At 40.7% G+C, this 17822-nt stretch overlaps 1 protein-coding gene across 1 annotated transcript in view; it reads left to right on the plus strand.

The window, feature by feature from the left end:
- The window catches only part of LOC124787832 (vacuolar protein sorting-associated protein 13D), a 557316-nt gene that overhangs the window by 229323 nt on the left and 310171 nt on the right, over positions 1-17822 (plus strand). The window contains exons 25-28 of the mRNA XM_047254770.1: positions 2771-3011; positions 4786-4952; positions 10896-11046; positions 14482-14740. Coding sequence (XP_047110726.1) covers positions 2771-3011; positions 4786-4952; positions 10896-11046; positions 14482-14740 — 818 coding nt within the window. The remainder of the gene's footprint in view (positions 1-2770; positions 3012-4785; positions 4953-10895; positions 11047-14481; positions 14741-17822) is intronic.

Here is a 17822-nt window from a genome sequence, read left to right on the forward strand (position 1 = left end):
AAATACTTTGGGGCGACACATGCAGGGATTTGGATGCAGCGCCAGAGTCCAGTGAAAACACCAGGGCATCAGATGACTGACTCACAGCCCATCCACTGTCACAAACAGTTGCCAGTTGGCCTGTTCCCCACCATACCCCACACATGGCCCCCTCATGCTGGCAGTCATGGCTAACATGCATCAAATGACAGTTGAGATCAGACAGCTGTCTTGTCGGACGACTGAAAGGACAATGGTGCTGAGGACCTGGAAAATATTGCTGGCGGGAACGATGACGCTGCAAGTGGCGTGAGCCTGCCGAGCTTGGCATGGGCGAGGACGGAAAGTGTAGTGATGCCACTGCACTGACTTCATCAACAGCAGCAGTCCACAATGACTTGGCAAGAGTCTAGCCGCCTTGGTTATACAGTGGGGCACCAGTGGCTGTTTACCATGTACATCCAGTTGGGCCATCAGCCAATAGTGAATTATCAGAAAGGATGTCCCATGCCATCACCATAAGCTCATGGGATTCTGCAGTTTGAGCAATGTCACTTAAAAAGGGGTCGGACAAGGTCAATGCCCTGATCCGAATGTTGTGATCAGGAGCTAGCCTGACAATCAAGTTCAGAATTAGTGAATACATATGAGGTGGCATTTCGGACACTCTAAACAACACTTGGTGAGAGGCCCTGCAAAAGGATGATCCACATTGCATATGACTGCCCAGGGCACTTGTGATGCTGGTTAAGCTGTAAACCGGCCACCACCACATGGGTTGATGGCAAAAATGGGGTGTAAGCAACTAACAAAGCTCATTAAAGGGAAGTTTCTCAGGCTCAGTGGAGTGCTTCAAAATTTGAGCAACTTGCACACTGTTCAGTTGCGCTACATGTCAGCTTGTCTTCTCCTTCATGATGTCCACTGGCAGGTATAGTTAAAGAAATAAATTCAAAACCTTTGTACACATACCAAATATACAGGTTGATTCAAAAAGAATACCACAACTTTAAAAATGTGTATTTAATGAAAGAAACATAATATAACCTTCTGTTATACATCATTACAAAGAGTATTTAAAAAGGTTTTTTTTCACTCAAAAACAAGTTCAGAGATGTTCAATATGGCCCACTCCAGACACACGAGCAATATCAACCCGATACTCCAACTCGTTGCACACTCTCTGTAGCATATCAGGCGTAACAGTTTGGATAGCTGCTGTTATTTCTCGTTTCAAATCATCAATGGCGGCTGGGAGAGGTGGCCGAAACACCATATCCTTAACATACCCCCATAAGAAAAAATCGCAGGGGGTAAGATCAGGGCTTCTTGGAGGCCAGTGATGAAGTGCTCTGTCACGGGCTGCCTGGCGGCCGATCCATCGCCTCGGGTAGTTGACGTTCAGGTTTCATAACTAACCTTTTTCGTAGGACTCTCCATACAGTTGATTGTGGAATTTGCACTCTCTGCTAGCTCTGCGAGTTGATTTTCCGGGGCTGCGAACAAATGCTTGCTGGATGCGTGCTACATTTTCATCACTCGTTCTTGGCCGTCCAGAACTTTTCCCTTTGCACAAACACCCATTCTCTGTAAACTGTTTATACCAACGTTTAATACACCACCTATCAGGAGGTTTAACACCACACTTCGTTCGAAATGCACGCTGAACAACTGTCGTCGATTCACTTCTGCCGTACTCAATAACACAAAAAGCTTTCTGTTGAGCGGTCGCCATCTTAGCATCAACTGGCGCTGATGCCTAGTCAACAGCGCCTCAAGCGAACAAATGTGCAACTAAATGAAACTTTATAGCTCCCTTAATTCACGGACAGATAGTGCTTAGCTCTGCCTTTTGTCGTTGCAGAGTTTTAAATTCCTAAAGTTGTGGTATTCTTTTTGAATCACCCTGTATTTACAAAAATTCATGAACTCGGTGAAGTTGTAATTGGTTGTAAATAAATTATGATCTAGGCAAAAATGTAGTAGACACAATGTGCTACATAAAAGAAAATGAAAGGCAGAAAAATTTTTTGTTTAAAAATGACACAATGGATATTTGTTTACTAAATTCTGAAAACTCACTCTGCAACAACTTGTATCTGAAGAGCTAGAACTCTTTGTGGCCATAAAGATAAAGTTTTTTTATGCATTCCTTGCTTAGTTTCAGTTGATGATTATAGTGTTTTATTGTAAAACGTTGTGGTATTTGCCTGCTCCCATCCGTACTTAGTCTGAGATGTTGCCCCATCTCTGATGATTCTGTTCTTGATTGAGTGTTACATCTAAAATTTTTCCTCTTTTTGTTGAAACTCTGAAACCTGCAAAATGTGTCATGACTTCCTGTGTGTTTTAATAACAGTGCATAGGTGTTAGACATTCTCATGCACTGCACTCCGCTTGCTTCTCGCCCACTGTAACTACTTCATGTACTTTCGTGCCTCACATCTTACTTCTCTGATTCGAAGGTTTGAGCACTTATGCTTTCCTCTTGTGCCTGAACAATCTGCCCTTACTTTTACTGATTTCTTTTTTTCCAACTCTTCTAATGAAAGAATTATTAAAAATTAACATAAGTTAGATAATGAACAGCATTTAATTTGTATTTTAGTTCTGGTCTAGTTTTATGCCTGTGACAGCTAGCGATAATTTAACATGTGGGTATATCATTGGTGTAATTGCTGTTGCACACAACAAACTGTGTGTTATTGTATTTTCTGATACTTGATAGTTTATTATGGGAAAAACATACTGAATAAATTCATTAATTTAGAACTTTTCTCTCCTCTTTTAGATGTGCCTGCGATCTCTGTTGATGGAGGATTTGATGAAGGAACCTGGAGACAAACATCGTTGTATAGTTGTGTCATCTGCACAGAGCGATGGTCAGTATGTGCAACCGCCTTCATTTGTCTCCAAGTCATGTCCAAATCTTGCTGCTACATTAGCAGTACAGCCACCTCCGGAGGTCAGAGGATCACTTCCATGTCACCTGGGGACTGGTTTCAGAAGACCAGCAAATATTACAGCTTCAGGTAATATCTGGAAGCAGGTTTGTTCATTTGCAAAATTGGATGGAGGTTCTTGATGAAGAGCTCGGTCAGACACATTAGTGAACATCAGGCCTTTACTACATGCTAAAGTATGTGTCAAATACTGGTTTACATTTGGTTGGGTAGTGGAAGAGAAGCGTGGTGGAAGGGGTGAGGAAACGGTAGGGAAAAAAGGGAGTTGGTGGATGTGGAGGAGGAGGAGGAGGAGGATGATGATGATGGAGGGGGCGGGGGTCATGAAAGGGCAGCATGACTGGTATTTTGAAGAAGTAGATATATTTTGTCAGCTTAGGTTATACCATTGTTACTTTAGCAATATAATCAAAAGGATGGTTGCTACTCACAATAAAGCATGGATGCTGAGTCACAGAAAGACATAACAAAAACGACTGTCGGAAAGTTAGTTTGTGGCCTAAAAGTCCTTGTTGGCCTTTCTGACTGTCTTTTTTGTTGTAGCTTTCTGAGACTGTTCATTTGGAATTAGATCTGGTGAGTTGGGAGGGGAAGGGGGCAGCACATCATTTGGAACTCACTACTGTGTTTCTCAGACCACTCCAGCACATTCCTGGCCTTGTGACATGTGCATTTTCTTGTCAAAAAATGCCACTGCCATTGGGAAACGTGTACATCATCAGAGGTGTATGTTGTCCCAACTGGTGTACAATACTTCTTGGCCATCATGGTGCCTTGCACAAACTCCACTGGGCCCATGAATGACCACGTAAATGTTCCCCAGAGCGAAGTGAAACTTCTGCCAGTTTGTCTCCGTCTTGCAGTACAGTTGTAAAGGAGCTGCTTTACTGGAAGATGATGGATTCGCGCCCTCCTGTTGGCGTGATGAAGAAGGTGTTGGGATTCATCAGACCATGTAATGCTCTGCTGCTGCGCCAACATCCAGTAATGATGGTCATGTGCCCATTTCAGTCATAGTTGTTGGCCACAATGATTTGCAAATGCTAGAAATTTTTTCAAGGCTGTTGAAAAGGTTACTAGGGTGTCTTGAACATAACTTTGGCACATATGGCAAGGTTGTTAGGTAGGAATGTTGTCTTTTAAGTGCTTGACCTTAGAAAGTTGTAGCCCATCCATGCAACCATCCAGTCAGTAAAACCAATAACATGAACCTACCTATTACCACGTATTCCATCTTTTCAAAACACGTAACATCAAAGGCAAGTCTATATCTAGAACTATTCATGTATTTTACCAGCCGACATGTTTGCTGCATGGCTAATACTTATGATTGATCGCTAGCATACAGGCAGGAAGGACAAATGTATGCAAATGGACTGTCCCTCTTGTAGATGTCCTGTCCACACCCCATTTTTTCTCCTTTATTGATGTTTGTTAGAATTTTCTTTATTTATGTCCAATAGGTGTTGATTTTTTATCTCTATTAATTATACTTTTCGTATTATTCCTTTCCCTAACCGTACAATTTTTTTTCTGTGTCTACCTGAAACTGCCATAATACTTATTGGTGTTTTATATTTGACCTATTATCTCTGACATATTTTCATTAGTGAATAGGGGAAGTATCTGACATGATTATTCCTTGATATCAGTTTGTTGAAAAGCATGTGCACCTGTTTTAGTGCCTCTAAATCATTATTTTTTGTGAAATTAATGTGTGTGTGGCCGTTGTGCCGGTTTTGATTTTTAGTCTGAGAGAATGCCAGATAATATATTCAAACAGCTGATCCTGTGAACTATTAATATTATAAGACAAATTTAATTTCAGTTTTGTTTGTTATAGGTAGAGCGCTCCAGAAAACAAAGACTGTGGAATACCCATGCACACCACCACCATCTCCACGTGCACACGGATCACCTCAACGAATGTTCCGGGAAGATAACCTCATGCACATAAATGTTGTACTTGTAGATACAAAAGCACCGAATTTTGCTTCATTTTATAATTCTGTAAGTATTTGTCCCACTTGTCTATCGTGTTGAGTTTGATTTTTGGTTCACTATGAGTATGCTGATTGTGTGTATGTATTAAATTAGATTATTGTAGGTACAAGGGACAGTTATAAAGTTTTAACTTTTGCTTTGAAAAGACAAAGTTATGTACTAAAGTAGAGATGGGCTGTGCCATTTGGTTTTGGCTCTTGTAGCTGCATGCTGTGGTAATGTGATGGGCGTATTTAATTGTGTACCAGGACTGCGGACATGAACCAGCTAACAAAAAATTGAGTTTGTTATTCTATTTTGTAAGGTGATAATTAAACTTTGGTTGCCCCTCTGACACAGATGCAAGATGATAAACTACTCATCTGCAAATGAGTGTGGGTTTAAAGTTCAAAGGAACAGAGGATGAAATAATAAACCTTGCAAAACACAAAAAAGTAACAGTTACATGAAATAAAAGCAAAACAGTAGCTGAAATAAAGGCAGCCCATCTGAAACTGCTCATCTTTTTACATCCATAAAATCAAAACCAGTTGCTGGGTAATTTTCAGTGCTATGTTGCTCCTTTCCATTCACTGTAATTTCCTTGGATCGTCCTTGACATGGTGCTCACAAAGTAGTCGAGAAACTGTTCCTCATTGCCTATAGCTCTTCGTCAGTGGTCGCCCTGAGGCCATTCAGTGTGTTAGGAGGGTTTGTCACTATAAGCGTAACATGTTCCAAGCATGCTCAGTCAGATTTATGTCAGTAGATAGTGCAGGCCATTTTTGTTTGCTTCGTGCCTCCTACAGGAAGCTGTTCATGAGGTTGGCAAGGTGTTCCCATGCATTTTCGTCTTGGGGGGGGGGGGGGGCCCTTGCTAAGAGCCGAACTATTGTCCTGTACAGGTAGCCAGTGACTAGAAGGCAGGTATCTGGTTACACAGCAGGATCAACAGCTTGGGAAGGAAGCAGATGCATGAAGGAAGAAACTCAGTACCATAGCAGATGGCTGTAGTGAGCTAGGGACGTACAGAACTGCTCAGACGATGGGCGGTGAAAGTTCGCTACAATACCACCCCCAAACATGACTGCCTTGCTGAATTTATTGAACTGCTTGCCTGAGATGGGCATTAGTATATGACTAGGTCCATACACTTCTATGATCATCATCAAGCGGAAAATAAATCCTGTGCTTATCAGTGGTGAGAACCTGACAACATTGATCCTGATTCCACTCCAGGTGCTCTCGTAACCGTCTTCTTCACTCCCTACAGTACTTAGAATATTTGCACTGTCGTTAATATGGATGTGTAGAGGCCAAATTATTTGTGTGCATATGGTTATGTACTGTCTGGGGCAACACAGCTGTTCCAATTTCCTTGAAAGAAACAGCTTGCAGTTTTGTTGTCTTCTCCTCCACACACCTAAAAGCCACAATTTGTAGGTAGCTCTCTTCAGCTTGTTCTTTTGATTGTGGGGGAAGGCAGATTTTCAGTGTTTTGTTTCTCACAGCAGCAATTAAATGTTTGAAAGACATCTCTCTATGCAGGAAAGGTCTCATTTTAACAACTATACTTTTCATGAAGTGACAAAGTGTGTGTGATCTAAGGTTGATTTGACTCTTGAGGCGTGTTCACAGACTGAATGGTATTCTCGAGTTGCATTGCTCCAGCCACAGTTGGAGGCATAGTTCTCTACTGAACAGCACTGAGAATGCAGGTTTACTTTTATCCAAGTTACGTAGGTGACTGTAGGTAGCAAATTTTCGTGTTTGAATGAGTATTGAGAAAGAGCTTTCTAACAAAAAATAAACGATGACAGCAACAGTACGAACAAGGCAGGTCATGAGTGTGGTGACATTTTCTTAAAGTAGTTTATGATTACCCGTGGTTGAATTTGTGAATTTTTGAAGCTGATTCACTGTTATAAATATGTCATCACTGTTATTTTCTAGGTCATTTTGTTGTTGGAATTTCTAATTTGATACAGTAGTTTTGTGTGGCTGTATGTTACTCTTCTCTATAGCATTACTCTTCTCAGTGTCCGTTCTTTCTCTGCTTTTCTGTGTTTATTCACTGCCTTTCAAAATGCATCTACTTCCGAACCGCACTGTGTCAACGACTGTCTGCGCACAACACAGACTTCACGACGGAGCGGATTGTTGATGCAAGCCCCAGATTCTCTCCTCTGAAAATTAATTACATTTATTCCTGTTGATCCCACTTAACTCCAAAACAAATCCTGACCTAATCATCCTACCTGCTGACAAAGCTCCACCACTGTTGTTATGAATCGCAGTGACTACCTGGCAGAAGGCATCTGCAAATTGTCTGGCTCCTCCAACTATAAGCTTTGCCAGAGTTATCCCATCCCAAAAGTCCAACACAAACTCCAATCCCTGCTTAAAGCCTTAGGCCCTTCCCAGAACATCTCCTTTCAATCCATTTCCCTCCTCACCCTGTCACAGCCTGCAAACCCACCTTCTACATGCTCCCCAAGATCCACAATCCCAACAGTCCTGGATCCCCATTGTGGCTGGTTATTGTCACCCCACTGAAAGAGTTTCAGCACTCACTGATCAACACCACCAACCAGTTGCCCATCCAGTTGCCCATAATCTAGCCTCCCATGTCAAAGATACCAACCACTTCCTTCACTGACTCTCCACCATCCCCACCCCTTTACCTCCTTGATCCCTACTCGTCACTGTTGATGCCACCTTCCTATTCACCAACATACAACATGCCCATGGTCTTACTGCTATTGAACACTACCTTTCCAAATGTCCTTCAGACTCCAAATCCACTGCCTCATTCCTGATTCACCTTACTAACTTTATCCTAACACACAGCTACTTCTTATCTGAAAGGAAGGTATATTAACATATAGGCAGCACAGGCATGGGTGCCTTCATGGCACCCTCCTATGTCAACCTTTTTATGGGCCATCTAGAGGAGACCTTCCTAGTGTCCCAAGACACCAAACACCTAGTCTGGTTCACATTCATTGATGATATCTTCATGATCTGGACCCATGGCCAAGACACCATATCTTTGTTCCTTGACAACCACAACACCTTCTCTTCCATCCTTTTCACGTGGTTCCCCTAAGCCCAGCATGCCACCATCCTAGATGTTGACCTCCTCCTCTCTGATGGCTTCATTTGCGCCTCTGCCCACATTAAACCCACCAACCACCAACATTACCAGCATTTTGACAGCTGTCATCTCTTTCACACCAAAAAATCCTTCCCATATAGCCTGGCTACACAGGGATGGCATATTTGCGGTGAGAAAAACTCCCTTGCTTGGTATGCTGAGTGTCTCACTAAGGTATTGACAGACAGGCACTATCCCCCAAACCTAGTTCTCCTAAGTGATTTCCCCTCAAAGCCACCAATCCTCCCCTACCCTCAAAATCTAGCCACAAAGGAGTGTTCCCTTCATCACCCTGGACTGGAACAACCGAACCACATTCTTTGCCAAGGCTTTGATTACCTATCATCGTGGCTTGAAATGAGGGATATTCTACCCGAGATACTTCCCACCACCTCCTAAAGTGGTGTTCCATTACCCTCTCAACCTCCACAACATACTGGTCCATCCCTATGCCACTTCCAGTCCCAACCCCCTTGCCACAAGGGTCATATCCCTGTGGGTGACCCAGGTGCAAAACCTGTCCAATCCATCCTCCCTGTTGCAGGTTTGTCATACCCCATCAGAAGCCAGGCCACCTGTGAATGCAGCCATGTCATTTACCAGTTCTGCTGCAATCATTTCAGCACTTTTTATATTCGTGTGACAACTGACCAATCGTCCACCAGGATGAATGGCCACTGCCAAACTGTGGCCATGAGTAAAGTAGACCAGCCTATGTCACAACCTGCAGCTGAACATAACATACTTGATTTCAATGACTGCTTCAGTACCCAAGCCATCAGGATCATTCCCTTTACCACCAGCTTTTCTGAACTGTGCAGATGGAGTTATCCTTACAATTCTCTACCCCTGTAATTATTCCGGCTTCAACCTACAGTAACATACTGTCCCTACACCTTCCACCCAATAGTTTCCATCCTGTCTGTCCTATCACCTCCTCCCGCTTCTCATATCCCATTCTGTTTTTTTGCAGCCCTCTGCCAATGCATCCCCATATCTTTCCCCTCTCCTGTCCTGTTTTTTTCCCCTTTTTCCCCCTCACCTCTGTGCCCCACAACCTCTTGATGCTATGCCTGTTGGCAGTCTAGTTCTTGCACACTCCACCAGACAGCATTTGTCCCTCGCCCCACCCACACAGTACTATCCCTTCCCCTTCCCCACCCCTCCAGATTGCTGCTTGCATCGTATGTGATGTTGCATTCTGGCTAGAGAAGCTGGAGTTGGCGGTTTTGTATGCTTGAGGTTTGTGTAGTAATTTATCTTTTCCTACATTATTGTATGTGTTAAATGTTACGTCATTATGGGTCACCCAAGAAAGACATGCATTCATTTTTTTCCATGATGGATCTTCTCTTAATCTTGTTAAATTTCCTGTTTCCTTATCTATGTTGTCCTCCTGTACTTAGTATCTGCTCTTATATCTGCTTCTCCAGCAATATTTTATCTACTTTTCTCCCTTGTAACCTGATATTGGTTCATATTCTGATTCACTAACCCTAGTCATATCCTATCAGACTCTCTCATCAAAGGATCTACTCTGTTTATGAAAATGTGGAACACAACAAGCTGTGTTTGGTGTCACAGCTTCATTATAAAAGTCACAGCTTCATTATAAAAGTCACAGCTTCATTATAAAAGTCACATAATGTACCCAAAATACGAAACAATTAATAGCAAAATTAGGAACAGCACATCTTAAAAATGTACTATGATATGTGAACCAGTGCTATGCAAGATGATTCACTGTGTCATGAGCCAAACCTAAGAGACATTACATAGGAATAAATATGTGGTGAATTTAGCACTAAAACTTGAGATTCTTGAAATAAGATGTTTCAAGCCATCAGTTCATTAAAGGTCTATCTAAACCTCTGCATTTTCATTACAATTTGTTGTGATCAAAGAAATTTTGGGCTTACAGCTATTCATCATTTACTACACACCGCTATATTGTGAGTGTTCACCTGTTACTCAACCTCCAGTGAGCCATCGAAGGCTGTTCTACCACATGCCTTTGTTGGAAATCGCATCCTTGACCACATTCACATCTCTTGTGGATGCATCATTACATTCACTTTAAAGCTGCTTTTTTACGCAATTGGCAGACATAGTCATATCATGTTCCTGGTTCTCTTGTATCATTGTCAGGTGTCAGCCTCGAAAAAATTACATAAAAATGGCATTGTACAAAGAAATATACACTTGAAAATGGGTATCATTTCACGAAATACATCATATATGAATAAAAGAAAGTTGTGACTTGTAGCAGAAAAGTTATTTATAAATAAACCCAGTGTTTTTACAGTTCAGGCTTTCACAAAAACTGTTTTTAATATACAAAATCAGGTGTCAACCACAACAGCAAGTGTAGTGCCTGCCAACAGTGTGGCAGCAAGTACCCAGGGTGGCTGTCAACATGTGTTCTATGTGGTCGCCGTATTACATAAATGACACTTGATGTGGATAGCATCTTAATTAGGGTGTGCATGGACCTGTGAGCCCTTAGTTGTTAAATGTATTTGATACATGTAAACTATTTTCATTGTACTCTTGTTGATGTAACTTCATGCCCCAATAAATTGTGTCTTTAATGATGTTGTGTATCCTTGTGTTCCTAAGTAGAACATTAATATTGTAATTGTTGATCACATTGCATGCTCTAGTTGTCGTATTTCAAATTGCTTGACATATGTTCAGGCTGCTGGAAGCAATATTGTGTAAGGTGCATTGAGATTATCATGTTAAATTCTAGTTCTTGTCATTCTGAAGTCCACATTTAAGGAATACAGTTTGTTACTTTATTTTACTGCTAGGTACAACGTTCAGTGACAGTAGATTTCAATTCCCTGGATATTGTGGCCAACATTGAGTCTTGGGTTGTTGTATTTGACTTCTTCAGCATTGGCTCTGGAATGCCATCAATATCAAGAACAGTCTCACCCGAGGGGTCATCAGAAGCAACAGGTATGTGCTCTGTAATTGTGCCTTTGCACTGTGAACTATTCTGACAGCAAAATGTAATTTGACTGGCAGCAAGTGAAATTCTTTTTGGCAGATAGTCTATTTTTTTGAAGTTATTAAGTAAACACCCCTATTTACTTTGTTGCTCATTATAGATAGGTTTGTGACCTAAGTGTTGTGGCTATCACACTAGGAATACAGAAATTTTGAATGCTTCCTCCAAAATCCCCTTCATTGTATTCACCTTCACCTGTTTTTGAGGTGATCTTGATAAACACTTCAACTATTTTGAATCTTTGGAAGCCATTTAGAAAACAGCACATTCAGTGACCTGGATGGTTCAAGACGAGTATCAGGGTGTTAAGACTACGTAGCATTTATTACGTTCAATGTATAATTATAAATAATACATCAAATAAAAGAGTGACTTAAACAGTTTTATTTGTATACCTGTGTACATGCCCTATTTTTGGTCTCTTCCTGTCAGAAACCACTACTTGCAAAAATTGCAACTAATGAACAGAAAGCTTTTTGTGTTTTACAGTTTGCAAGGATTAATCTGTTGTTACAGTGCAGTGTGCATTCCGTATGAAGTTCCATTATAATCCTCCAAGTGACGGCAACATCCATAGATGATACCATCAATTTGAAGACACCAGCTGATTTTGCAAAGGGAAGTGTAAGGGATGACCAAGAGTGACTGAAGAATGCATTTAACAAGTGAGAGTCCGGAAAGCGAGATATGAATTAGCAATTCCAGTGACATCTTTGTGGTGACTTACGGCCATGTTTAGAATTATTTTCTTATCAACGTTTCACCTAAGTGGAAGTGTGAGCACATCAGGGGGTCTGCAAATCTCACAGGAAGGTACAATTGCAACAAGAATCTCCTATATGGAATGTTTTTGTATTGTATCTTGGCGGAAGGTTTATGGGTCTTCCTTGTTCGGCGAAGCAACTATAATTTGTGTTTCTTATAGTGATGTGCTAAAACTAGGGCATTTCCTCAATTGGAACAAGCTGAACTACATAACATTGGCACCAAGATAGTGCACCACCTCACTGGCATAACTCATTATGGGATTGGTTAAATGACGTACCTGACTGCTGGATTGGCTGCAAGGGGCCAGATGACAGAGCACATTTTTCATAGCCTCCATTTACATCCAATCTGATGCCATTCAGTTTTTACTTTAGTGGGTTCATAAAGGATCATGGGCATGTGCCTTTGCTACCAGCTTATCTACCTGACTTACGGAACAGAACTGAAGCAGTTGTTGAAACAATTGCTTCAGACACACTGATCAGAGTTTGGGAAGAACTTGCCTATCGATTTGATGTGTGCCGCGTGACGATTGGTACTCACATTGAACAACTGTAAGAAAATTTGTTTGAGTTACTCTTTTGTGTGATGTATTATTTATAATTGCAAGTTGACTGTAATACATGCTACAAAGCCTTAGAACCTCAATACACATTTTGAAACATCTGGCACTTTGTTCAGTGATAACCTACAAATAACCAGCTTTGAATGAGAATGGCATTCTGCAGCTTATCCTTCATTGCCTGAACCATAAAATATTCAAAAACACAAACCTGGGAAAAAGAAATATGAAATTATGTTGGCTGTCTCGTATGTAGTTCAGTAGGTGACCGTTCTTGATCATGCAAGATAAGGGATAGGTGCTGTGTCATGATGCAGCACCTGATTATAAAGTGCTGACATTGGAGTCTGGAGTGTAATCGTATATGGAAGTGAAACACTGGTTCTAAGCAGGTCAGACAAAAAGAGAATAGTAATTTTTGAAATGTGGTGCTACTGAAGAATTCTGATGATTAGATGGGTTCGATATGGAGGTAATGTATCAGATTGTGGAGAAAATAAATTTATGGCACAACTTGATTAAAAGAAGGGATTGATTCATGGGACACATCAAAGTATTGTCAGTTTGCTAATAGAAGGAACTGAGGAGGGGGGCAAACATTTTAAAGGGAGGCCAATTTTTGTGACTGCAGCAAGAGGTTAGACTAGATGTAGATCGCAGAAGCTCTGCAAAGATGAAGAGACTTGCACAGGATAGAACAAAATGGAGAGCTACATCAAGATAGGCTTGCCATGGTTACAGCTGGGAGAGGGAACTGTTTTAAGGTTAAATGCCTCATTATGACAGATTTCATTAATAGAGATCCAAATAAACTGTGTTACACACAAAAGAAACTTTTTGAATAACCTTACCATTATGCATTACAATATTACATGATTAAAAAACAAAAGAAACACAAAATAAGAACAGCTTTTGCTTGCTTACAGGGAAGTCAATAATTTTGTAACTTCTACATTTACAAAAGATCGCATTTACAAAAGATGTTCAAAATTTGTGCTGTTTGCTCGAATGCAAGTATTGCATTGCTCAATCATTGTTTCTCTCCTGCGAACGGAGAGCTTCTGTAAAGTTTGGAAGGTAGGAGACGAGATACTGGCAGAAGTAAAGCTGTGAGTACCGGACGTGAGTCGTGCTTCGGTAACTCAGCTGGGAGAGCACTTGCCTGCGAAAGGCAAAGGTCTCGAGTTCGAGTCTCGGTCGGGCACACAGTTTTAATCTGCCAGGAAGTTTCATATCAGCGGACACTCCGCTGCAGAGTGAAAATTTCATTCTGTTATGAGATACATCATCTGGCAATGTCACATGTTCATTTCTTATCCGTAGGGTATTTCCCTACATTTACAGCCCCATGGCTCTTATATTAAATTACTTGTCTCAGCATCATCTGTGTTGCTTTGGGGGTTTTCATATGTTAATAAGAATGACCCTGTATATCTAACAAGTAGAAGTAATTCTCTTTGCTGACTATGCAAGTGTTACAAGCAAACTTAATGGAGTAAATTAAATACTCGAAAAATAATATATTTCTTGAGAATCAATAACTGTTCTCTACTAATCGACTGTCACTGAATTTAGATAAAACTTGATAATTGCAAGATTTAAAAGCATTGTCTGCTTCTAAACATGGTGAGTAGCAATCCTGATTCATATTATTAGTCTGTTGTGGATTTTCCAATATTTGGTAAATTCTGAATTCTTAGCTGTTTATTTCGTTAACAGGAAGTTGCATGTTGCAGATGTTCTAAAGCGTCTAAGCTCTGCGACTTTTGTATTACAAATAATAGCAGGTTTTGGAGATGAAAAAGTCAAAACGTTGATTCATTTTTCCTATTTTCACTCACTAATTTCTTATGCCATCATATCTGAGGTCTTTACCTTCAAATCTCTTTTTCACAACTTTGCTAATGTTTTATTTATCTTTGTGTGAAATTTCACATGATTTTTAATAGTCAGTTTTTGAATTCCTTGAAATTGCATTTGCACTTGCAAAATACTTCAGATATCATATGTAGATGTAATTGATTAAATATTCTCCTTTTGTGGTCTGTTTCAGTGAAGGAACCAGATACTATTAATTCAGACTTGGAGGTGGATGTAAGATCTGTGACGTTAGTGTTAAACCTTCCAGCACATGAGGTTGCTTGTGCTAATATCTCCAACTTGCACACTACTGTCCGCTCTCGAGGCCAAGATACTTATGTGGATGGCCGCTTGGGAAGTATGTCCCTTTTGGACGTATCCCCACATAGTCATCTTTACAGGGAGCGATTTATTTCATCAGGCCATGAAGCTCTTAATTTCACTTACTTTAGGTAAAGAATACAATTTTTTTTATGGATAAGATTGTGGAAACAATGACAAATTATCAAGAAATGTGGAAATCGTAAAATTAATGAACCAGATTATTACTTATCAAGCAAGAAGATACTTCAGTATATTCGTAATTAAGAGTGCTTTTATCATTGGTAGGTGCTGTGCTGTACTGATTTGTCAGCTCACAGAGTATTAGTGTGTACCACAGTTACAAAACTTGCACAAAACAAAAACAAAATTTATCAAAATGTCTGATGATAGTTTTGTTATATATTAATAACAGGTCAGTAGTACATTACAAAAATCACAGGGAATTGTCTTGATATAGTTCTGTTGTATCTTGGCATATACATGTGGCTAAATTTTCGGTATTGAATTAATTAATATCCACAGTGGAATTCTGTAGACCAGGGGTTGGCCACTTACCTTAGTCCACAGCTCATGGTCTTGCAGTAACATTCTTGCTTCTTGCGCATGGGATCCCTGGTTTGATTCCCGGCGGGGTCAGGGATTTTCCCTGCCTTGAGATGACTGGGTGTTGTTATGTTGTCTTCATCATCATCATCATCCATCCCCATTACGGTCGGAGGAAGGCAATGGCAAACCACCTCCACTAGAACCTTGCCTAGTACGGCGGTGCGGGTTTTCCGCATCATCCCCTACGCTCCTCGGAGTATGGGACTTTATCATCATCACTTACCTTACTTTATCTTTAGGAGTGAGCTGAATTTTTTAGGGACTAGTAATTGATATAACACTATTGTATTACACAACAAGAAATCAGAAGTTACATTGGTGATGTGTTTTCCTCATTGTTTGCTTTGATCTGAGCTGTTTGAAATCGGGCTGATAATTTTAAAACCAGGCTGATAATTGGTGTGCCTAGATTGTCAGATAGAACACATCAGTATTTAGATTTGATGAACTTAAGCACACACATATAAGTGGTTCCAAAAATGGAACAGTCTCTTGGCACACTCCCTTGTTCATTGATATTTGTCTTCTGGAACCTTCGTCCAAAATTCAACAACTGAACAACCACTGCATTAGTCCTCTTGAAGTTCCCTTCACTCCAACTGTATAGCTGCTGAGTCCATAAGAAGTAGCAGTGAAATGGAACACCCATCTTCCACATCATCAACAATGTAAGGATCTTTCAAGAATGAAAGTAAAGATTTAAGTGCCATGAAATCACTAAATATGACATTTATTTCTTCAGAACAGACATTCTGTTTAAATAATCTTGTATTTGCATCTGACATAAAGGAAGGCTTTCATTAATTTCCTTCAAGCATATGAAATGAGCAAATTCTTTAGTTGCAAGGTCTTTCAGAAAGAGTCTTAATCTGTTATCAAAGCTGAAAACAGACTATGCTAACCCAGAATAAGTTTCTTTCTTTCTTGTAATGATGTGTTTAGTGTTTGTAAATGCTGAACATTGTCAGTAAAAAAAGGCCACACGTAACAGCCAGTGTGGCTTATCAAGCAGAGGGAAAGATTTTCCTTTTTCTTAATTGATTGTATCCATTAATTAGAAAAATCTGCCTAGAAAATTACTTCTGATAGCTATCTCACTAAACAATACCAAGAGACATTGTCAGGAAGATCGTATTGCTGATTTATTTTATGGAGGATTTGAACTGTCTGTGTCTTTTGTCATTTGAGTAAATGTAGCTCACAATTCTTTGCACCATCTGCATAACTTTATGGATATTCAAAATATTTAGGTGCTAAATGTTCTCTATGAGGAATACAGTGGACACTAAAACACCATCCAGGGCTTTTTTGGTATCACTACCTTGTGTAGTATCCTTCAGTGTGAAAAAGGGGGAAAAGCTCTGCCCTTGAAATTTTTCCTTTAATATTGACAGTTTAGCTTTCTTTAACTGGGAAACAAGAGGAAAGTCTTCCCTGTGGTTAGTGTCATGATGGGATTTGAGAGTACTCACCTTGTACTGTAACAGTCATTCAACACAAAAGACACATTGGTTTCCCATTTCTTTCTACAAATAGGAATTTTTTTCTCTCTCTTTATTAAACACACTGTTCTCTTCTTTGTGTCTTTACACTTATTAGATAACGTTTTAACTATCAGGTCACAAGCAGCACTCACAAGTTTACTTGAACAGTTTCTCTGCTCACAGAAAATTAACCATATTATTAGCTATGAACGTGACTGGCTGCTGACCTAGTGTTGTCAAATTGACAAGAAGGTTGCACAGTTGTGAGTTTGAGCGAGGAGTTCCTTTTGTATTAAGTGCATCCACCCAGCCGTGCCGCTCTGTGCAAAACCAAAAAAGGAGGTTCAGTGCAGTGTGGCACATCAGATGTGGGTGTCAGACAAACCTGCTCTGCACAACAATAAATAACTTCCACACTATATTGATACATCAGAGGAAATGGTTCATTCATGTGGAGGTCTTTTTGGTGATGTTTTCTCGTTTTCCATTTTTAATGACGAATGTGTGCGCACACTGGAAGATTTCTGTGTACCTACGAACACACTACTAAAACCTGTGCAGTGTGTTTGTGTGTTGCATGATGCATCAGGCATGGACGTGGTCTTGTACACTCCTGGAAATTGAAATAAGAACACCGTGAATTCATTGTCCCAGGAAGGGGAAACTTTATTGACACATTCCTGGGGTCAGATACATCACATGATCACACTGACAGAACCACAGGCACATAGACACAGGCAACAGAGCATGCACAATGTCGGCACTAGTACATTGTATATCCACCTTTCGCAGCAATGCAGGCTGCTATTCTCCCATGGAGACGATCGTAGAGATGCTGGATGTAGTCCTGTGGAACGGCTTGCCATGCCATTTCCACCTGGCGCCTCAGTTGGACCAGTGTTCATGCTGGACGTGCAGACCGCGTGAGACGACGCTTCATCCAGTCCCAAACATGCTCAATGGGGGACAGATCCGGAGATCTTGCTGGCCAGGGTAGTTGACTTACACCTTCTAGAGCACGTTGGGTGGCACGGGATACATGCGGACGTGCATTGTCCTGTTGGAACAGCAAGTTCCCTTGTCGGTCTAGGAATGGTAGAACGATGGGTTCGATGACGGT

This window comes from Schistocerca piceifrons, chromosome 3, assembly GCF_021461385.2.
Source record: "Schistocerca piceifrons isolate TAMUIC-IGC-003096 chromosome 3, iqSchPice1.1, whole genome shotgun sequence".
NCBI lineage: Eukaryota > Metazoa > Arthropoda > Insecta > Orthoptera > Acrididae > Schistocerca > Schistocerca piceifrons.